Source organism: Cygnus olor, chromosome Z (assembly GCF_009769625.2).
Source record: "Cygnus olor isolate bCygOlo1 chromosome Z, bCygOlo1.pri.v2, whole genome shotgun sequence".
Taxonomy (NCBI): domain Eukaryota; kingdom Metazoa; phylum Chordata; class Aves; order Anseriformes; family Anatidae; genus Cygnus; species Cygnus olor.
The window spans coordinates 22935837-22953439 of record NC_049198.1 but is presented as its reverse complement, the minus strand read 5'-3'; the positions used below and the strand labels follow the sequence as shown (position 1 = coordinate 22953439).

At 38.9% G+C, this 17603-nt stretch overlaps 1 protein-coding gene across 8 annotated transcripts in view; it reads right to left on the bottom strand.

Moving 5' to 3' along the window:
- Positions 1-17603, bottom strand: part of MAST4 (microtubule associated serine/threonine kinase family member 4) — a 296749-nt gene that overhangs the window by 120587 nt on the left and 158559 nt on the right. For 2 of the 8 annotated variants that reach the window (XM_040540215.1, XM_040540219.1), the window contains one exon: positions 3511-3591. The exons of 4 other annotated variants lie outside the window; for them this stretch is intronic. In XM_040540215.1, coding sequence (XP_040396149.1) covers positions 3511-3591 — 81 coding nt within the window. Of the gene's footprint in view, positions 1-3510; positions 3592-9600; positions 10046-17603 lie in introns of those variants that run through there. 2 more of the 8 variants (XM_040540220.1, XM_040540224.1) reach the window with 2 other exon arrangements.

Sequence of the window (17603 nt, the reverse complement as noted above, 5' to 3'; positions counted from 1 at the left end):
AGAGAGCACTAGAAATATCTGGAGTAGGTGTGTTTTGCATGGTTAAATAAATGTTCACAGAAGGAGTTAAAAGAACAGCAAGGACGTAAGAATTTTGGCAGTAGAGACTCTACCTTTGGAGGTAGAAGCCAGCTATTAATTTATTTCACCTTGAGGAACTCGTGCTTTATTGTAGGTGTTCATGAATTCTAATGAGATTATTCTGAGAGATGAAACAGCAGGTTTTCCTCATTTTAAACAAAAATGAAGAACTTGGGCAAGAAATGGAGTCAAGTGATTCCTTACCTCATCTGCACCAGTCCTTCTCATGACCTTGTTTCAGAGTAATAAATCAACAACTGCATCTTTCAGCATAACCTCAAGGTCAACATACTTTGTACTGGTCTCTGGATGCAAAGGTGGAAATAAATTTTCAAGAAAAATGTTTGCTTGAGCATGCCTTGTTATGGCAGCTGTGGAGCTAGGACAGAGGGAAAATGGGCAGAAACTCTGTCTTTTGAGATTCATAAAAGAATCTACTCGAGACAAGAAAAGCCTGAATTAAATTTCTACCTCTTCTACAAAATCATGCTTTACCTTGAGAAAGCCACGTCATCCCTCTTTGCACAAGTCCCCACCATCACAGAGGGAACACTCATACTTCATTTCCTACAGTGTACACTGCCTGCTCTATTTAGACTATAAGCTTACACCAGATTTAAACATTAACCAGTATGTACAACAGCTACCACCTTGGCTGTCACTCAGGTCTGAACAGGCAACTTTCAGCGCTGACGCAGTGACCATGCCAAGGCAGGAGCACTGCGCTCCTGAAGAATCTCTCAGTAGCTGTGCTGAGCATTATTTCCGCTTTCCTTCTTTCCTTGCAAATCCGCTGCTGCTGCTTGCATTAATTTGTGAGAAAATAGTAATATAGTGCTTTTCCCTCCCTGTAGAAGTTGCAAATTTTCAGAAGACACAAATAGCAGCTACAAAGATGATGGGAAATATATGCCTCAAGTTTGTAAAACCTCTCCTGCCTTCATCCTCCTGAAGATGTACCAGCGGAATACGGATAGTGCTACCCTCATGCTGTACCAGCGGGCTCTGCTGCCAGAGGTACTTCTATTCACAAGATGCTACTGTTTATTTTGTAAAGATGTTCATCATACTGGCAAAAGGTTCCCTTTACACTGCTACTGTATACAACCGCTATAAAGCAGAATTCCAACAAAAGCAACTGCCCAAGGAGCAGCTGTGCAAGTCAAAGGACATGAGGGAGATGAGCCAGCACGCTGGAGTGATACGATACCACGGGAAAATCTTACGTATTCACTCTAGGAAAGCTCCCATGCTGCTAAAACTTTTGAACAGAAGTGGTCACATTAAAATAATTCTCCTCCCACCTACAGGAGAACTCTGAGCCAAAGAAACAGGAAATGGTAATTACTTACATGCCCTAAACCAACACACACTTTTTTTTCTTCTGTGAGCCTAACGTTGAACAGCCACTAATAACTAAAACATTTGCTGCTCTGAACACCTGAAGCGCTCTACAGTTATAGCTACATACAACACAAAGATTCAGAACAAATCAAAATTCTTTTAAAATTCAATTTCAGGGAAAATTCAAACGTTCTGGCAAAGCTTTAGATGCATTTTTTTTTGGGGGGGGGAGAATTACAAACACTAGGAATTCTGACATTTTTCAGGAAAATCTGTGGAGGAGGTATTGTACTGCACAGAATCAGTAAATTCCATTCTGTTTCCTCAAAATGAATCTGAGAGGTCTGCTCCCAACACCGTCCATCATGGGATGGAAAGCTCAAACTCGGTATTGCCAGGAGCCTCTACCACCCAGCATGGGGAAGTGAAAGCCTTGAGGGTCCAGTTTTATGCCCTGATTCCAAAGACAATAAAGCTCAGGAGCGCTGTTGTCCACAGCACAGTCTGCCTGGCAGGATGTCCACGAGGCCAGAGGTGCAATTCAGCAGTTTACACAAACTAAAACCTTTACAGAGCTTTTTGCTTCCACAAAATTGCCATTCCGAAAAAGAACACTTCCCCCACCATCCCGCCCCAGAACTGGGCTACATAAACTAAAGACCAAAAAGTGCTACTTTTTACCAGCTTTTCCCTACCACCACGATAAGCTCCACAACACACACCGTTTTACTGATAATTCATTAAACGCCACAAAGTGTTTTCACTGAGAACAAAATTTATGGACACTTAATCATATTGAAAAATGCACAAAAGAAGGATTCTCATCTCATCTCTTCCCTTACAAAACCGTATATAAAAAAAATATGATATATCTTCAGAAACACATAGCAAACCACAAAATTGCTTCATTTTTCACTGTCAAATTAAGCCATGATAGATGGATTTTGAGAATCAGTTGTTTTTTAACTTTCAAGTATGCTGAAGAATAATAACACATGCAAGCAATGTCTCCTCTGCCATGCAATGTTAAAGAAGTTGTACCAAATAGACACAAATCCACTTTATTACGTAATTTAACAAGGTGGTAGTTCTTTAAGTTTCCTTCATCCTCACAGTAACAACTGAAATCTGATTATTAAAATTTGTCTTTTTTTTTTTTCTGTTGGTTTTCATTTTTTTTCTTTTTCTTTTTTTTCCAATCCATGAGGCATTGGAAACTCATTTTGACAACTACTCTCCCTAAAGACCAGGGTCTCACTAATTCATGCCAAGGAGAGACCAAGCTTGCAATTTAATTTTCTGAAATAGAAATAAAGTATAGCAAATTTTACTGTATCAGAAACACCCTTCAATTCTTATTTATTATGATAATTTTACCATTATAGAAAGTGTCACATAGTATTTTTTGGATCATTTCATTTTCTAATGTTGTAAAAAAAACTCCCTTCCTGACAAGTATACAAAACTGATTCTTTTGTGTGAACTGGGGAGTAGGAGAAAGGAAATGAGAAGAATATTTCAGGTAGCTGCTTACGGCATATCTAAAACATTAGAAATAAGGTATAAAATTGTCCTAGTCCTTCAGAAGGAGCAGCCTTACATATCCACCGTAAATGACTATTTTCTTCTAAATGGATATACATCTTGGATACTCAATTCTTCTGACATCTGGCATCACAGATCATAGTACTGCCTCTCAGGTATGCACAACACAACAATGTGTTTCATCAATCACCCTCACTTCTGAATTCACCTTAAACTTTTGGCATGATAGAACAGTTTGCAGTAGCATCACAGCAAGCAAACCATAAAATTTCAATAGCAGACACATTCCTAAGCAAAAGTCAGAGCAACTCAATATTACGCATTAATATCTTAAATCTCCTTACTAGGTCTCAAAATATGGATTACCTTCTATTTTTTCCATAAAAAAAAAATTAGTTTCAGAAAAACAGCTGGTCAAGTAAAACATTTTTCTGATTGCACAGACATTTTATTTTCTTCATTTCTCCCCTTGAAACACATTTTGATCGTCAGGTTTTGGATGCAGAAGAAAACACCAACAACGGAAGTTTACTCGCTTACCTCCAAAAATGAAAAGCGAACAGAGGACTGCATGGGCTGCAAGGGCTTGTTGGGGTTGGGCTCAGGCTCCTTGGGGTGAGACTGAAAGTTAAAATAATGTCATCTCTAGTAAACAGAAGGTTTAGCAAGAGTTGCATGTTTCAGTGTAGGAGTTACAAAAGGAGTTTCAGTTAGAACCGAAACATTACTGTCCTCCTGAATGAAGTGACTGACAGTAGCCACACAGTTTTTGACATACGATGAAATCAATTTAAATAAAAACAAACATGAAATCTGTTGCTGGTGCTTATGCTTGACTATGTGAGACTCTCTCAAGGAACAATACTGTCCAAAGAAGGGAAAAATACAATACTTGTTTCAGACTTCTAAGTGTTCTGTATGAAACAGAATAAGTAACTGGGAGTGGTTGTGGGGTTTTTCTTTGTTTAATTTTAGGAATTTTTGAAGTTTCTTCTGATGTGCTAGTCAGAGGTGTTGGAGAACTAAAACTGATGATGAGCTTTTGTCAGCAACAGAAAACTCTGAGAAAAAAATCCAATTTAAGAGACTAAATTTCAGGCACTTACTAAAAATCGAGTGACCTACCAGCAATTTCCACTGATTTCACTATGAAGTGTCCTATCACAAACAGCAACCCCTTTATTTACATAAAAGAATATGAATACAAGCGATTAACGTCCCAAAAATCTACTTGAGCACTTGGCTTCAAAGGTGCCTTCAAGAAGTTGCCTTAAGTGCATCTCCATTGAAAAGTTTCTCACTAAAAACAGTAGGCCACTGACAGATTTCACAGATGCACTTCTAAAACATACTCATGCAGTCACATGCACTTGTCCCTGTAACACTTGCAGACAGCTTTTTTTTTAATCTTTTAAATACATTTAAAATTTTAAAATTTTAAATTTAAATTTAAATTTTTAATTAAAATTACATTTTAAATACATTACAAACATGCTTCTTGTTGTGATTAGCTAAAGTCATCTGTCCAAAACTACATGTAGCTCCACCATCAGTTTAAACCAAGCAAAGGCAGAAGCTGCTGGGTAGCTTTTTCAAGATGACCTTCATAAAGATTTGTTCTGCTACGTAACAAACCATTGCAGCCAGCCAACATTAGTGCTCCTGACCTGCCCCCAGCAGACCCACAGAAGACCAGTATGCTATAACTAGCTCCAATCCTTGTTTTGACAGTCATATTTTACAACATTCCCATCAAAACCTTTCAATGTAGATACCTGACTGACGGCTTTTTGAATTATGTTTCAGCAGACATAGTACTCCTGCTCCTTAAACAGACTGGGAAAGAATTGTTTGACAACTACTTGCTACCTTTCTTAAGTCATTCTTACATTTGCATGCTTTGTAGAGGACACAAAGCTTGGTAGGGAAAAACAATGAGTCAAGGATGGGCCTTCTGGTACTTCTCGACAAGGCTGCTATCTTGGGTCAAGTTTACTAGCTGTGCCATCCCCAAACTTGGTCCACAGAAGAGCACAACTCATCAGCTGGACAGGAGCTAGCCTGTTTTCAGCTGCAGACTAGCTGTGCTAGCACAGCAGTATGTCTGACCTAATAAGCTACTTTAAGAGCCAAAGGCTTGATATGTTACACTGAAAATGCCTAAACTGAACCCAGGCTCAGATCAGTCAGCCCATGTAGGCCTGTGGAGATTCAGATTTCTGCTGTTCAGCTGAGCCTCCCTCTAATGCACCATGGCCACAACCATGCGAACCAAGACCTTTCCAGTACGTACGATCAGTAAAGACTTGTAAGGCAGAGGTTTGCAACAGGAAGAGAGCACGGGGACAGCTGCAGGGTAAAGATCAGGGGCAAGGAACCAATCAAAGCCAGAGCAATGGAAAGGAAAGAAAAAGACAGGTTTCTTCTCACTGAATGAGAAGAGTATGTTAACTTCAGACACCAGAATGAGATTCTAAAGTCACCACCTTACTACCCTTAAAAAAAAAAGAAGTCACTGAAATTCTACTGCCCTTACTACAAACAAATCCTAGGGACATGCAGTGTCAAAACATGTCTCCTCCCTCTAGTGGCTAGCCTATACACAGGAGGTGTAAATCCTACACCTGCTAGTAGTTACTCCATTATTATTCCTCATTTTCATTACTGTAACACAAGAGTCTCAGCCATGGAGCAGACTCTCAGGGCATTCATTATCAGCTGTGCTTGTGCTGTGGATCTATAAATTCTCACCAAGTGATGACACTGGAGTGTCAATAGGGTTCTACAGAGCTTGCTCTTCAGCTTTGCTTTTTTAAGACCTAAAAATTACATGAAGAAACATGTTAAAACAAATTATCACAGTGCATATGCACAAGGCTGACAGGCAGCCTTAATTCTTACATTTACTAAATTTGGAATGTTTCAATTTGGGTCCTTAATATTCTTTGAAAGAGCTTCCTGCAAGTAATGAATATAAAGTAGACAGACTGCATAAATGTCTCAGAGATGAAACGTAATTCTAGTCCCAACATTTAAACTTTATTGAAAGAAAAATTATGAGGATCCACGTGTGAAGAATGTTTTGAGAAAATGCACCAACACACACACACACACCACAGGAATCAAGCTGGAGGAGCTGGAAGCCACGGTGCAGTTAGAAAACTGTGACTTGATTGCTATCACAGAAGTATGGTGGGACAAATCACACAGCCTGAACACTGGAATCAAGGGCTACAAGATTTTCAGAAGAGAGAGGCAGGGAAGGTGTGGGAGGGGCGTCGCCCTCTGAGTGAAGAAACAGATTGCAAAAAGCTGCCTCTGCGAAATAGCCTTGTGGAGGTTGAGAGTCTGTGAGTAAAAGTTAAGGACTGGACCAATAAAGGACGCCTTGTGGTTGGGGTCTTCTACAGGCCCACCCAGGGGAGCCTGTCTGCAAGGCCTTCTGGCTTCAGCTACAAGGCGCATCGCACTCACAGGCACTCATCCTGACGGGGGACCTCACCCAGATGTCTGCTGGGGAAGCAAGCTGTGAGCAATCCAGGAGAGTCCTGGAGTGCATCGGGGATAACTTCCTGGTCCAGGTACTAGACAGACCAACCAGAGAAGTGTTACTGGACCTGGTGCTCACCAGTGCGGATGAATTCATCCTGTTATCCTGTCATCCTGTTTAATAAACAGGTTCAGACTGGAGGTGGTCTGGGCTGCTGCAACCACTCCCTGGTTGAGTTTGTCATCTCAGGAATATGGGCCTGGCAGAGAGCAAAGTGAGGACCCTGAATTTCAGAAGAACAAACTTCCAGCTTGTTAACAAACTAGGGGATGAGATCCTTTGGGACGCAGTCCTGAGGGACAGAGGAGCTGATCAGAGCTGACAACTCCTTTCTTAGAATACAAGAGCTCTCTGTCTCCATGTGTAAGAAAGCAAGAAGGGATGGCAGAAAACTGGGGTGGCTGAGCAAGGACCTGGTGGTCAGACTGACATGTAAGAAGGAAGTCCCTGCTTCCACTGCCTGTGCACATGTGGCCTGGGAAGAGTGCAGGGATGCTGTCCAAATGTGATGGGATGGAATCAGCAAAGTCAATGCACAGACTGAACTGAGCTTGGCAAGGGGTGCAAAGAATAACATGAAGAGATTCTCTTGGGACATTACTCGGAAAAAAAAAGGCCAAGGAGAGTGTGCCACCTCTGATAAATGAGAAGGGAGGACTGGTAACAACAGACATGGAGAAGGCTGAGGTACCCAGCAATTTCTTTGTCTCAGCCTCCAGTACCACTTAGGCTTCCCACGTCTCTCAAGTCCCTGAACCTCACGGCAGGGGCTGGGGGAGCAAAGTGCCTCCCACTGTAAGCAAAGAGCAGGTTCAAGGCCACCTGATGAAACTGAACAGGTACAAGTCTATAGGCCCAAGTCTATGGGGCCTGATGCCATGCATCCCAGAGTCCTGAGGGAACTGACTGATGCAGTTGGGCTGGAGCACCTCTCCTATGAAGAAAGGCTCAGAGAGCTGTTCAGCCTGGAGAACACTCTAGGGAGACCTCATTGCAGACTTTCAGTACTTAAACATGGCTTAAAGGGGAGATTTAGATTAGATGTTAGGAGGAAAATCTTCACTCAGAGGGAGGTGAGGCACTGACACAGGCTGCCCAGAGAAGCTGTGGACGCCCCATCCCTGGAGGTGCTCAAGGCCAGGCTGGATGGGGCTTTGGGCAACCTGGTCTGGTGGGAGGTGTCCCTGCCCATGGCAGGGGGCTGGAACAGGGTGATGATCTTTAAGGTCCCTTCCAACCCATTCTATGAATCTATGAAAAAGCTGGATTTTTTATTTCCCCTTATGTATTTGCTTTTATAGATCAGAATAAAAATTTAGGAGGCACAACTTATACCTGCACTGACTGAACTATGACAAATCAGCAAACTAAAACTGTGTTTTCTTTTCTCTAAAAGCAAATTAAGTTTGGAAAGTAGTTAAGTATGATGACAAATGAAAGTGTGATATAAAAATATGAAACAAATTAAATATACAAATGGTTTGTATCTGAACAATGTTTTAGCAAAAACAATGAGCAGTGCTGAAATTAAAGTATAATTATTCTTAGCAGTACTTAAATATTATAGAAATGCAATACAAAGCACATGTGATTTTGTCACGGTACCATGAAAAAGGAGGAAACAGTAAAAGATTACCTCATATTACAAAAACATACATGTATGTTGAAAGAACCAGTAACATGAATCATTTTTCATCCTTTGCAATTAGTGATGATATTCACATAGGATGATTACATAATTCAGTGAAGACTGATTCAAAAATATTTAAATTTCCACCTCAAAGGGAGTACAATAATCAATTATTCATGTAAATCATTTTAACGAGCTCCCTGATAAGACCCCCCTGCCCTCCAAAACTCCTAAGAAATTAGCAATTATTTTTTTTCTCCCAGAAGAATATCTAGAGCTTCTTCTGCTCACAGCTAACACATGCTGCTCTAAGGAAAAGATGCCAAAATGAAATGCAGAATTTCTCTCTGACATTTCACAAGCCTAATTCTGGGGAACCCTATATAACATCCATACTTGTTCCTTGGAATGAAGTGCTCTGTCACCTTCATGTGATTATCAGAATACATTATTTGCTACACTGCACACTTACCTATAGCCCTCTTTTTAAAACATAGCAGATGTCAGAGATAATACCTTTCAGAGCTAAGTAACTTTACCGCAGGCATTTGCAGCATTCAGGTTTTTTTTTCCTCCAGCAAGGAGGATGGGGAAGTCCCAGGGAACACTAAAGGATCTGACGTAACCATATCTATTTACCTAGATAAAATTAGCAAGTTCTCGAGGTGTCCGCAACATGCATACATACATGCTTGATGTGTCAATGTAGAATGTAGGTATGCATGTACAGAAATAAGTATTTGGCTTTTACTAACAAATCTTGGGTAAATATATGCTGGCATTTATGAATAAAAGACTAGCTACTATCATCATACATAAAAATTACATATTTTCATGTAGCTACCCTCAAAATAGCTGAAAGCACACAAATGAGTTAATCAGTTTTAAGCAAGTATCAAGTAAACATACTGCTAAATTAGGTAAACATACTTACTGCAGAGACTATCAGGAATCCTCCAGTATGTAAATGCAGTTCATTAATGTAGTTACTTACGTAAAATACAGGCTGTTCCTGATGGATTTTCACAAATGGCATTTTTATAATGCTTTAATCTCTTGCTGTGCTCTCTATTATTCAGCAGAGATAGAGGCCTTTCTAAAAGGCAGCACCGGGATAAACAAACAGTAACAGAGAGCTGGAGAGAAAGACAGACACCATGGCCTACTGAAAGATTCTCCCTCTACAAGCTCACAGGATCAGGATGCTCCATGCACGGAGATAACTTTAAATATGCAGAAACGCTTTCTTTCCAAACATACTGCAATAGCCCAGCTCCACGCTCGCACATTTGCTGAAACCAACTGCAGTGCGTTTAAAATGTGTTCCTTCAACCTAAAGCTGCAGTGCTCCGAGACTGTCGGCATAAACATATGTTAAACAGCTCCTGTTCGCACGAAAGCCAGTTATCATGCAGAAACCATTAATATATTAAAGACAGACAATACTTACTCCAAGGTCAGCCCTGGAATTTGTAGCCTTTCCCGCTGGGCTTTCATTGCTGTGGTATGTTACCAGAGTCTATTGTAACCATGACATGCATTCCCTGGCAGCATTCTGGCGATGACAGAGAGCCAAAATGAACCACTATACAGGAATGGACTAACGATCTCTTGGGGGCGGGGGGAGCACCGCAACTTTGGGTCCTTCCACCTCGAGCTGTCACGACGCGCTGTCAGCTGCCTCTTTCAGGTTAACGGCAGCACACGCTGCACTGGTTTTGTCAAGCGAAGGGAGCCGTCAGTTCTGCACGTCAAGCAATTCATTCCTGATTTCTGCAAAGGCAGCTGCCTCGCTGGCACAGGCTTTGCACCTCAGAGGAAGGAGAAGTCCCCCTCGTTGCACCAACCAACAGCGTGAAGAAGCCCTGCATGCTTAAGACAGTTTCTCTCTGCAAATCTGCAAATGTCAAACATTCACCACCCCCTCTGATCCTATCGAATAGGATTTAGCCATCTTGTTTAAGTCACATTATCCCTTTCCTCAGTAAACAGACAGGCAGTTTCTGCAGTAATAAAACAGCAAATTGCTGAATGAAAAATATGCCCTTCCACTTTAACATGGGGAATTATTACTAAGCGATTTGAGGAACAAACAAATTATTGTCATGCTGAGGCTAAGACAAAAGGAAAAGTTCAAATTCTGTTCTGTCATGATTGTACTGGGATTTTAAAGGAAAATTACCTAAAATTGTTAGTAAGGGTGAGAGCCAAACCTAGAAATTGCAGAAAAGTATATTGATTTCAGGTCTTTTCTTTTTTTTTTTTAATCTCACTTAGAAGGAAATAAATATGTATGGTTATATATAAATTTATATATATAAAAGCTCTGTAAGAAAAGCAAAGGCACTGTGCAAGTACTTATTTTTAGTAATCTAAGAGCCAGTATATTTTACCTCACCCGCATAGCTTTCCTGTGCAGCTCTAATTTGTACCTCTTGCACATCACAGTAACAGTAATCGTATGATTTGCTTTCTTCCACCCTTTGAGAGCTCTGGCCCTGCTCTGGGCATAGAAGTACTCTGCAGATTGGCAAAATGCAGAACCAAGTAAAACTGCTGCTTTTTGGGTCCATGGCTCTTTTTTGGAAGAAATTAGCAAGTTCACAAGAACAGAACCATGGTTTTCAGAAACTGAGGGAAATCTAGCTATGGAAACTCTTTCAAGACCAGAGGAGAAAATGACCATTAAACTCTTCTTCTTTCCTCTTCATATTTCCATTAGAAAGCACTTTAAGTAATATATTACCCTGAGTCTTCATTTACAGGATAATGAAAAAAAAATACAGAATTACGCATTTGAATTTCTAAAACATCTGGATTCTGATATGCCAAACTCAGGCCCTAGCAAGCATCCTACAAATAATCCCAGAGGAAAAAAAAAAAAAGGACTAGATTTAAGGGGTTATTTCTAGACCAAAGATTGTGATGATTAAATTCACAGATTTTCAAGGGCACTTAGATCAGTTAGGCATCTACCTCTATTTGGGACTTTCAAAACACGACCTTTAAACTCTACTTAGAGCACAGCAGAGTTCCCATTTTTAAAACACATTATCAAACTTGATGCAGTACTCTGGTGGATTACTAAACAAGAATAGAAAATTTGGACTGGTAAATTGTGACTGTGCACACACACATTTATGTAAGTCTTACATAACATTCAAAGTGCTTAACTTTGCGTACACTGCCCTTTAGGCAACTTAAGCCCACATCTGTGTATGTATATATACATAACCTGTAACATGAAAGTACCTGATTTTTCTTGTATAAAACTGTTATTCTTCACTGAAAACAGAGCAGGAGACATCTTAAAACCCCTGGTAGGAGAGCCAGCTCCACTGAATCAGGACAGTACCACAATTATTTCCATATAGAAAACAACAAAAGGAACACTGAGGAGGTACAGCTTCCTTCAAAAGCAGAGTACAAATTTTTGGAAGTTACTCCCATAAGGCCAACTTTAACACTGGGGTGAACTGAAGAGGTAAGTTCAGTTTTTCAGGGAAAACAAGCAAAGGAATATTGGTCATAAAACACTGCTTTAGTGTGAAAAATTACCATTAGGCAATAGATACATTTTACTTGCGGGAGGACAACACTGCCAACAAACCAAATGACAGGAGAATGAGTTGGACCAGTAACTGAACACAGCAGCTTAAACAAAAGCAACTGCATGTAAGGGCTATTTTGAGATCACAATAAATCAAACCCGTTGCTGAGTTAATTCATGCATGCACTTCACATCACATTAATGGTAAATTATTCCAAGATGAGACTGAGCTGTAGCTTGACTTTGAAAACTCTTCTATGCATTTTGCTTTACTCAGACAGAAGTTTGTATAATCATAATTTACTGAAAAACAAAACAATGAATACATAAGAGATCAAATTCTGCCCACAGTTACATTCTTCCAGCTTTTGCAAGAGTAAGTGGGCACCACTTCACATATCTGTGGGCAAAAATAGCAATTTAATTAGATGGTGCCTAGCCAGTGAAAGCTGACTTCAATATAATCAAAACAATTCTTTGCTCTTACTTTCAGACTCTTTAGATATAAGTCATTCTGACCAATACATAGTTGAGAAAGCAAGTAAAAGTTAAAAAGGAGTACCACAAAAGATAATCTCATTCATTTATTTAAAGTAATGTAGTTTATTCCTAGGATAATAATATTCATTATACTTGCAAAGGCTAGAGTAAAGTCAGTCTCAAAAGTAGTGATATAAGCTTTTTCTTCATCTTTGGCATCATCCCCGAAATTGGTGTCACAATTATTATTTTACCAGTAAAATGAATTCATTTAGTTTAACATAACATTACTTACTGTGAAGATTAAATTACCTTAAATAATGCAGTACCTGTGGTAATTAAAAATAAATGGTTTAATTTCTCATTTATGAGATTTCAAGTTGAAATCTGCAGCACCCACAAGCTAAAATTTCTCTTCAGGGTTCTGTTGTACTATGGCTACTGAAAGGAAATTCCACTTTTTCCTGTTAAAAAGTATCTTTGTTCCACCACAAGGACAGATCTACTAGCAACATGATGAAGATCAGAAACATTCACTCTGGATACCAGTTACAACAGAAGGTTTTGGTACGTAAGGGCAAAAACAAAATAAAACTCAGCAGCTATTTCAAGTTTGTACATCACATTCTTCTAGCACTATCAGGTAGCAAGGTATCACACAAAGAAAGAATAAGTAATACTTCATGCAGCAGAAGATGGTGGCAAAATCAGGAAAATGAGAGAAAAATTAGTTACATCAAGCAGGACCTTAATTTCCTGAAGAACTCTCTTAAAAAGAAATTGATTACATTGATGTTATCAATCATTCTCTGTTTCGTTCATGTTCTTTTTAACACACACCCCTGCAATTAAAGCTGTTCTTTTTATCCAGGTTAACTTGAAAACACTGACAATTTTTACCTACATCGACACAGTTTTCATAGATAAAATTTCTCATCTGGAAAGGCTAATCTCACACACAAGGTCAAGAACAGAAGGAGCTTAAGACTTGCATTCCTTTGCAAATGTAAACCCCAGTGTCCTTTTGGATTATTCTATAGATGAAATCCAAATTTATAAAGTGAAATATAAAAATACATGGCACAAGTTACTTTGCTGAACCAGCAAGATCTGAGGAAGGACGTAAATGATTATCTCTGATATCTGGTTTTAAAAAAAAAAAAGCAAACCTGTAAGTCTTCTCTTCCATACCACAGTTCACAGTTTAATATTCTACACTTTCAAGGCCCACTTTGTCTCCAGCTGTTAGCTGTGCTTGCTTTTTCCCTTAAATGAAGGTAACGCACAATAATACCATTAATAGTACAGATGCCCCTGTTTTTCATTAGTTTTTAACATTTAATAGCAATTACACTGAAATAACAAGCAAGTCAGTGTTTCCTTTGATTCTGCATGCACACTTTGCTAGTACTTTCCAAAGGTGCTCAGGAGTTAGTAATCAGCTCTCAAAGACCAACAACAATGGATAACATCCTTCCACAACAGTTTTTTAATCAAAGATCATTTCATCTGAACTTCTATCATCTAATAATCTGCTTAGCATGCCAGGCTCTGACGTTTATGCATTTCCAGCAAATGGTCTGTTTAGCAACATTCAAGTAGAGGTACAGCTTCCATTTTTTCCCTTTAAATTGGAATTCTGTTCCAAAATTATGACAAGAACATGTGCCTTGCTTTAAAAATAGTCCTCATAATCCAGTGAATTGAGGACTAAAGAATACCAAAACTATAAAACTGGCATAAAGTGTCTTGCACTTTATCCCCATTTTTCTGTTATTCAAGTTTCTCAAACTGCAAGTTTAAGACAACGCCTACCTCTCTTATTGGGATGATGTGAGATTTAGCTACAAGCCATGGTTTGGAGATATAAAGCAATGAAAATGCCCGAGTTTACTAATACTTTTTTAACAGATTTCAAATTTTAACATGAGATAAACCACCTCAGAATTTCTATATTTTTATCTTGACTATTTTTCCAATGGTTAGATTAGAAAACTTTTAAAACATGTTTTTGAAAACAAAAATCATGCTGCCCTCATTCTGGCAATCACAGTTAATGGTCTCTAGTCCTTTCTTCCTCATCAGGAGAAAAATGAGTACAACTTAGGCAGAGATGGAATTAGTTCTTTGTTTTCTGCAGCCTTCACACTGTACAGGCTCTGGTATCCACAAGTGTTTGAGACAGGCAAACATACAACTGGTCTGACAACTGCCTCAAAAAGTCAAATTAAGTGACAAACAAATGCTTTTGACAACATTTTCTAAGTCAAGTTGCTGTTTTCTTATGTTTAAAAAGAAAAGCTGAAACATATTTGCCAGTTTTTCAAGAGTTTTCAAGAGATTTTCATCCTCTTGATGAACCACCCAGGCCCTAAACAATGTCACTGTGAATCCTCCTGGAGGTCCTGTCAGACTAATCACTTGTGATTAATAGTTCTGAACTGCAATCACTGTCCCAATAAAGTGGTCTTTAAGTGAAATGCACTTGTTTCAAGCTGCAATTACTAGCCAGCACTGATCTATGAAAATCAGCTGCATACACTCAGCGACTGCACGACAGTTAAAGATTTCTAACCGAGAACTGTTGCTCAGGAACAATTTTTCCTCAGTTTAGTTTTGTACTACACAACTTGTAACGATGAGAAAACATCCAAGGATTAGCAATGTATGTGTATACATATATAGGTACATACAGATACATGTAGCGTGCCCATATATAGTATAGTTAACAGCAGTGTCTCCAGAATGTGACACTTTGCATTCTCTCACATCAATCAAAAAATGTAAGATTTCAGGATCCACTGCTAAATAAACAGCAGGACTCCACCATGATGCCACAGCAGCAGATTCTAGTACTTCTGCTTGTTTACATGCTCGCCTTCTTTCCCTGCTATATTCAAAACTTAGGTTTGTGAAATTCTCTCAGTTGAGCAGATAAGAACAAGCAATTTCAACATCAGATTCAACATTCAAATCTGGGACACTGCAAATCTCTATACCAGGTGGAAAGCAAAACTGTAACTCAAGAGGCATTCAAGATTCTAACAGCTGTTTCATTGGTAATATTGTGGTACTAAATAGGTTCTTCGAAGAAAAATGCAGAACCACTCTAGTACAATCCTGTTTCTTGGCATCAGTAAGAAGCAAAACAGCACTGAAGAAATTTTTTGCATTCTTTCCAACACAGTGTGTCTGGATGCTTTGTAAGATAGTCACAGAAGAACTCTGAAATATGAATCTACCAGTCTGTTACTTCTGTCTGAAGTCAACAGACTGATCAACACAATGCATACAAAATGAAACTCATGCTTCAGCTAGCTGCTGGAGAGGGTCAAGAAGTAATTTTCCTATCGATGTGTAATTGGTCAGTTATTCTGGGTTGTTTTATTTACCGCCTATCTTATTCAGAAGTATTTGAGATACAGCATAACTAAAGAAGTAATAACAGATGGCTTAAGAAATCCTTTTTCTTAGATTCCTGTCTGGTACATCTTGCTCATATGCTCAGGCTCAAAATAATCAACCAGTTTGCAATGTCAAGGAATATTTCATCTTGGCCAGACTGTATGAGGAAAAGGAGGGGGTTGTTTTATGTTTTTTTCCCTGAGGAAGGGTGAAATAAGTGGGGATGATGGAAGATGCTCACCATTACCTGCACTCATGGGCTCAGTTTGCACAGCAGCTCAGCATGACATGTCCAAACAAATTGCTTGTCACTGCAGGGCGGTGTTTAGACTCTGGTAGAACCTGGAAGTTCCTTGGTTGTCTGCATGCCATACAAAACAGCTCATAGCACTGCTACATAAGTTTTCTCATGGGGTAGGGGGATGACTTTGGTAGCTCATCACAGAAAGAGACTAGGTGACCCCTTCCATCTCCAAGTTCTGTAATTCTCAAAATGATGGATATAACATCATTGACATTTACAGCCATGTCTATAAATCTGACAATGGTGAGCACTTTACAATAATACTGTTTATTCATGTGTCACTGAAGTACCAGAAGGTAAAAGTCCAGGTAGCCTTAAAAAATATTCTGCCAGAGCCTACTTAGAGTCTGTAATTCTTACTGTTCTGAAAGGATTTGTTTTTAAATTAAAGATTTAAAGAGTCTATATGCTGTATGCTGAACATTTTGTCCAGAAGGATACTGTAAGAGACAGTATCAAAAGCTTTGCTGAAATCCAAAAAGATTACATCAATTGGCTTCCCTTCCTCAATGAGTTGGGTAACCCTGTTATAAAAGGAAATTAAGTTAGTTAAACAGGACTCTCCCCTCCTGAACACACATTGACTATGACAAATATCGACCCTAAAACATTGCAGGGTGTAAACCAAGCAGACAAGAACAATCAATAATGCTTACCAGCCAAGGTCTGGCAAAATATCTCTGCAACCTCACTCTCTTTTGCTCCTCCACCCTGAGTTTCAACAGTTAGTTCTGAAATTATCCCTGCAGATGGAATAGCCTGCTCATACATAGGAGCAGACAATTACAAATTTAAGTGGGATTAATGATGGGTGGTCCTCCAACATAAAGAGCTCAGAAGACAGTTAAAGTATTGAAAGCATCTGGCTGAAAACTGAAAGCAGCTCTCTACTCTGTCTAAATATCATTTGGATGGTTATTACAAATGAGAAAAAACCAGCATGATGTGCCATCTAATGTAATACATTTGCAGCCTTCCTCACATTCTATCGGTCTTCCCATCACCCTTTTCTAGATAGCATCATTTTGCATGGCTGTGGAAACTCTAAAATAATACTCCACATAATATCAAAAACTCAAACAATATAACATCTCATCTTTTGCCATTTTTTTTCTTCTGAAGAACTCCTAAAGTAGCTGTTTGAGATTTAGACAACCTCCTACCACATTTCACATGCTACAAAAATGAAAAATAAATAAGCTTAATTTAGAAAGCAATAAAAATAGCTCAGCTAATAAAGATACTTTTCAACAGATATCAAGCTATTATCAAAACTGTAAAAAGCCTGAGAAATCAGACTTAAATAACAATTATGGTCTCGAACTGCACTTTCAATATGAAAAAAATAAAATTAAGAAAAACTAGAGGCAAAAATAGAACTACTTCTTGAAGAGTTCTGCATTACGCAGGGTTTAAGCACTTTCTTATTATTATTTTATTACCACTATTATTATTCAAGAGCCTTGTTACCCAGTGATAAGCCAAGTCCGAGCTCTTAATGGCCATTTGTTTATCTGGTCTGTATTTAAGCTATATTTCAGTACTAACTGATGCCACTTAACTTTTCTGTATTTACTCTTCCATCAACAGGAATACACTGAAAACAGAAAACATCTTTTACTGAATAGTTTTTATAAGATCATGATGTTATCTGAGTATCTTCTTAAAAAAGCTAAAGGATAAATAAGAAATTACAGAGTTCTAAAATTCATCC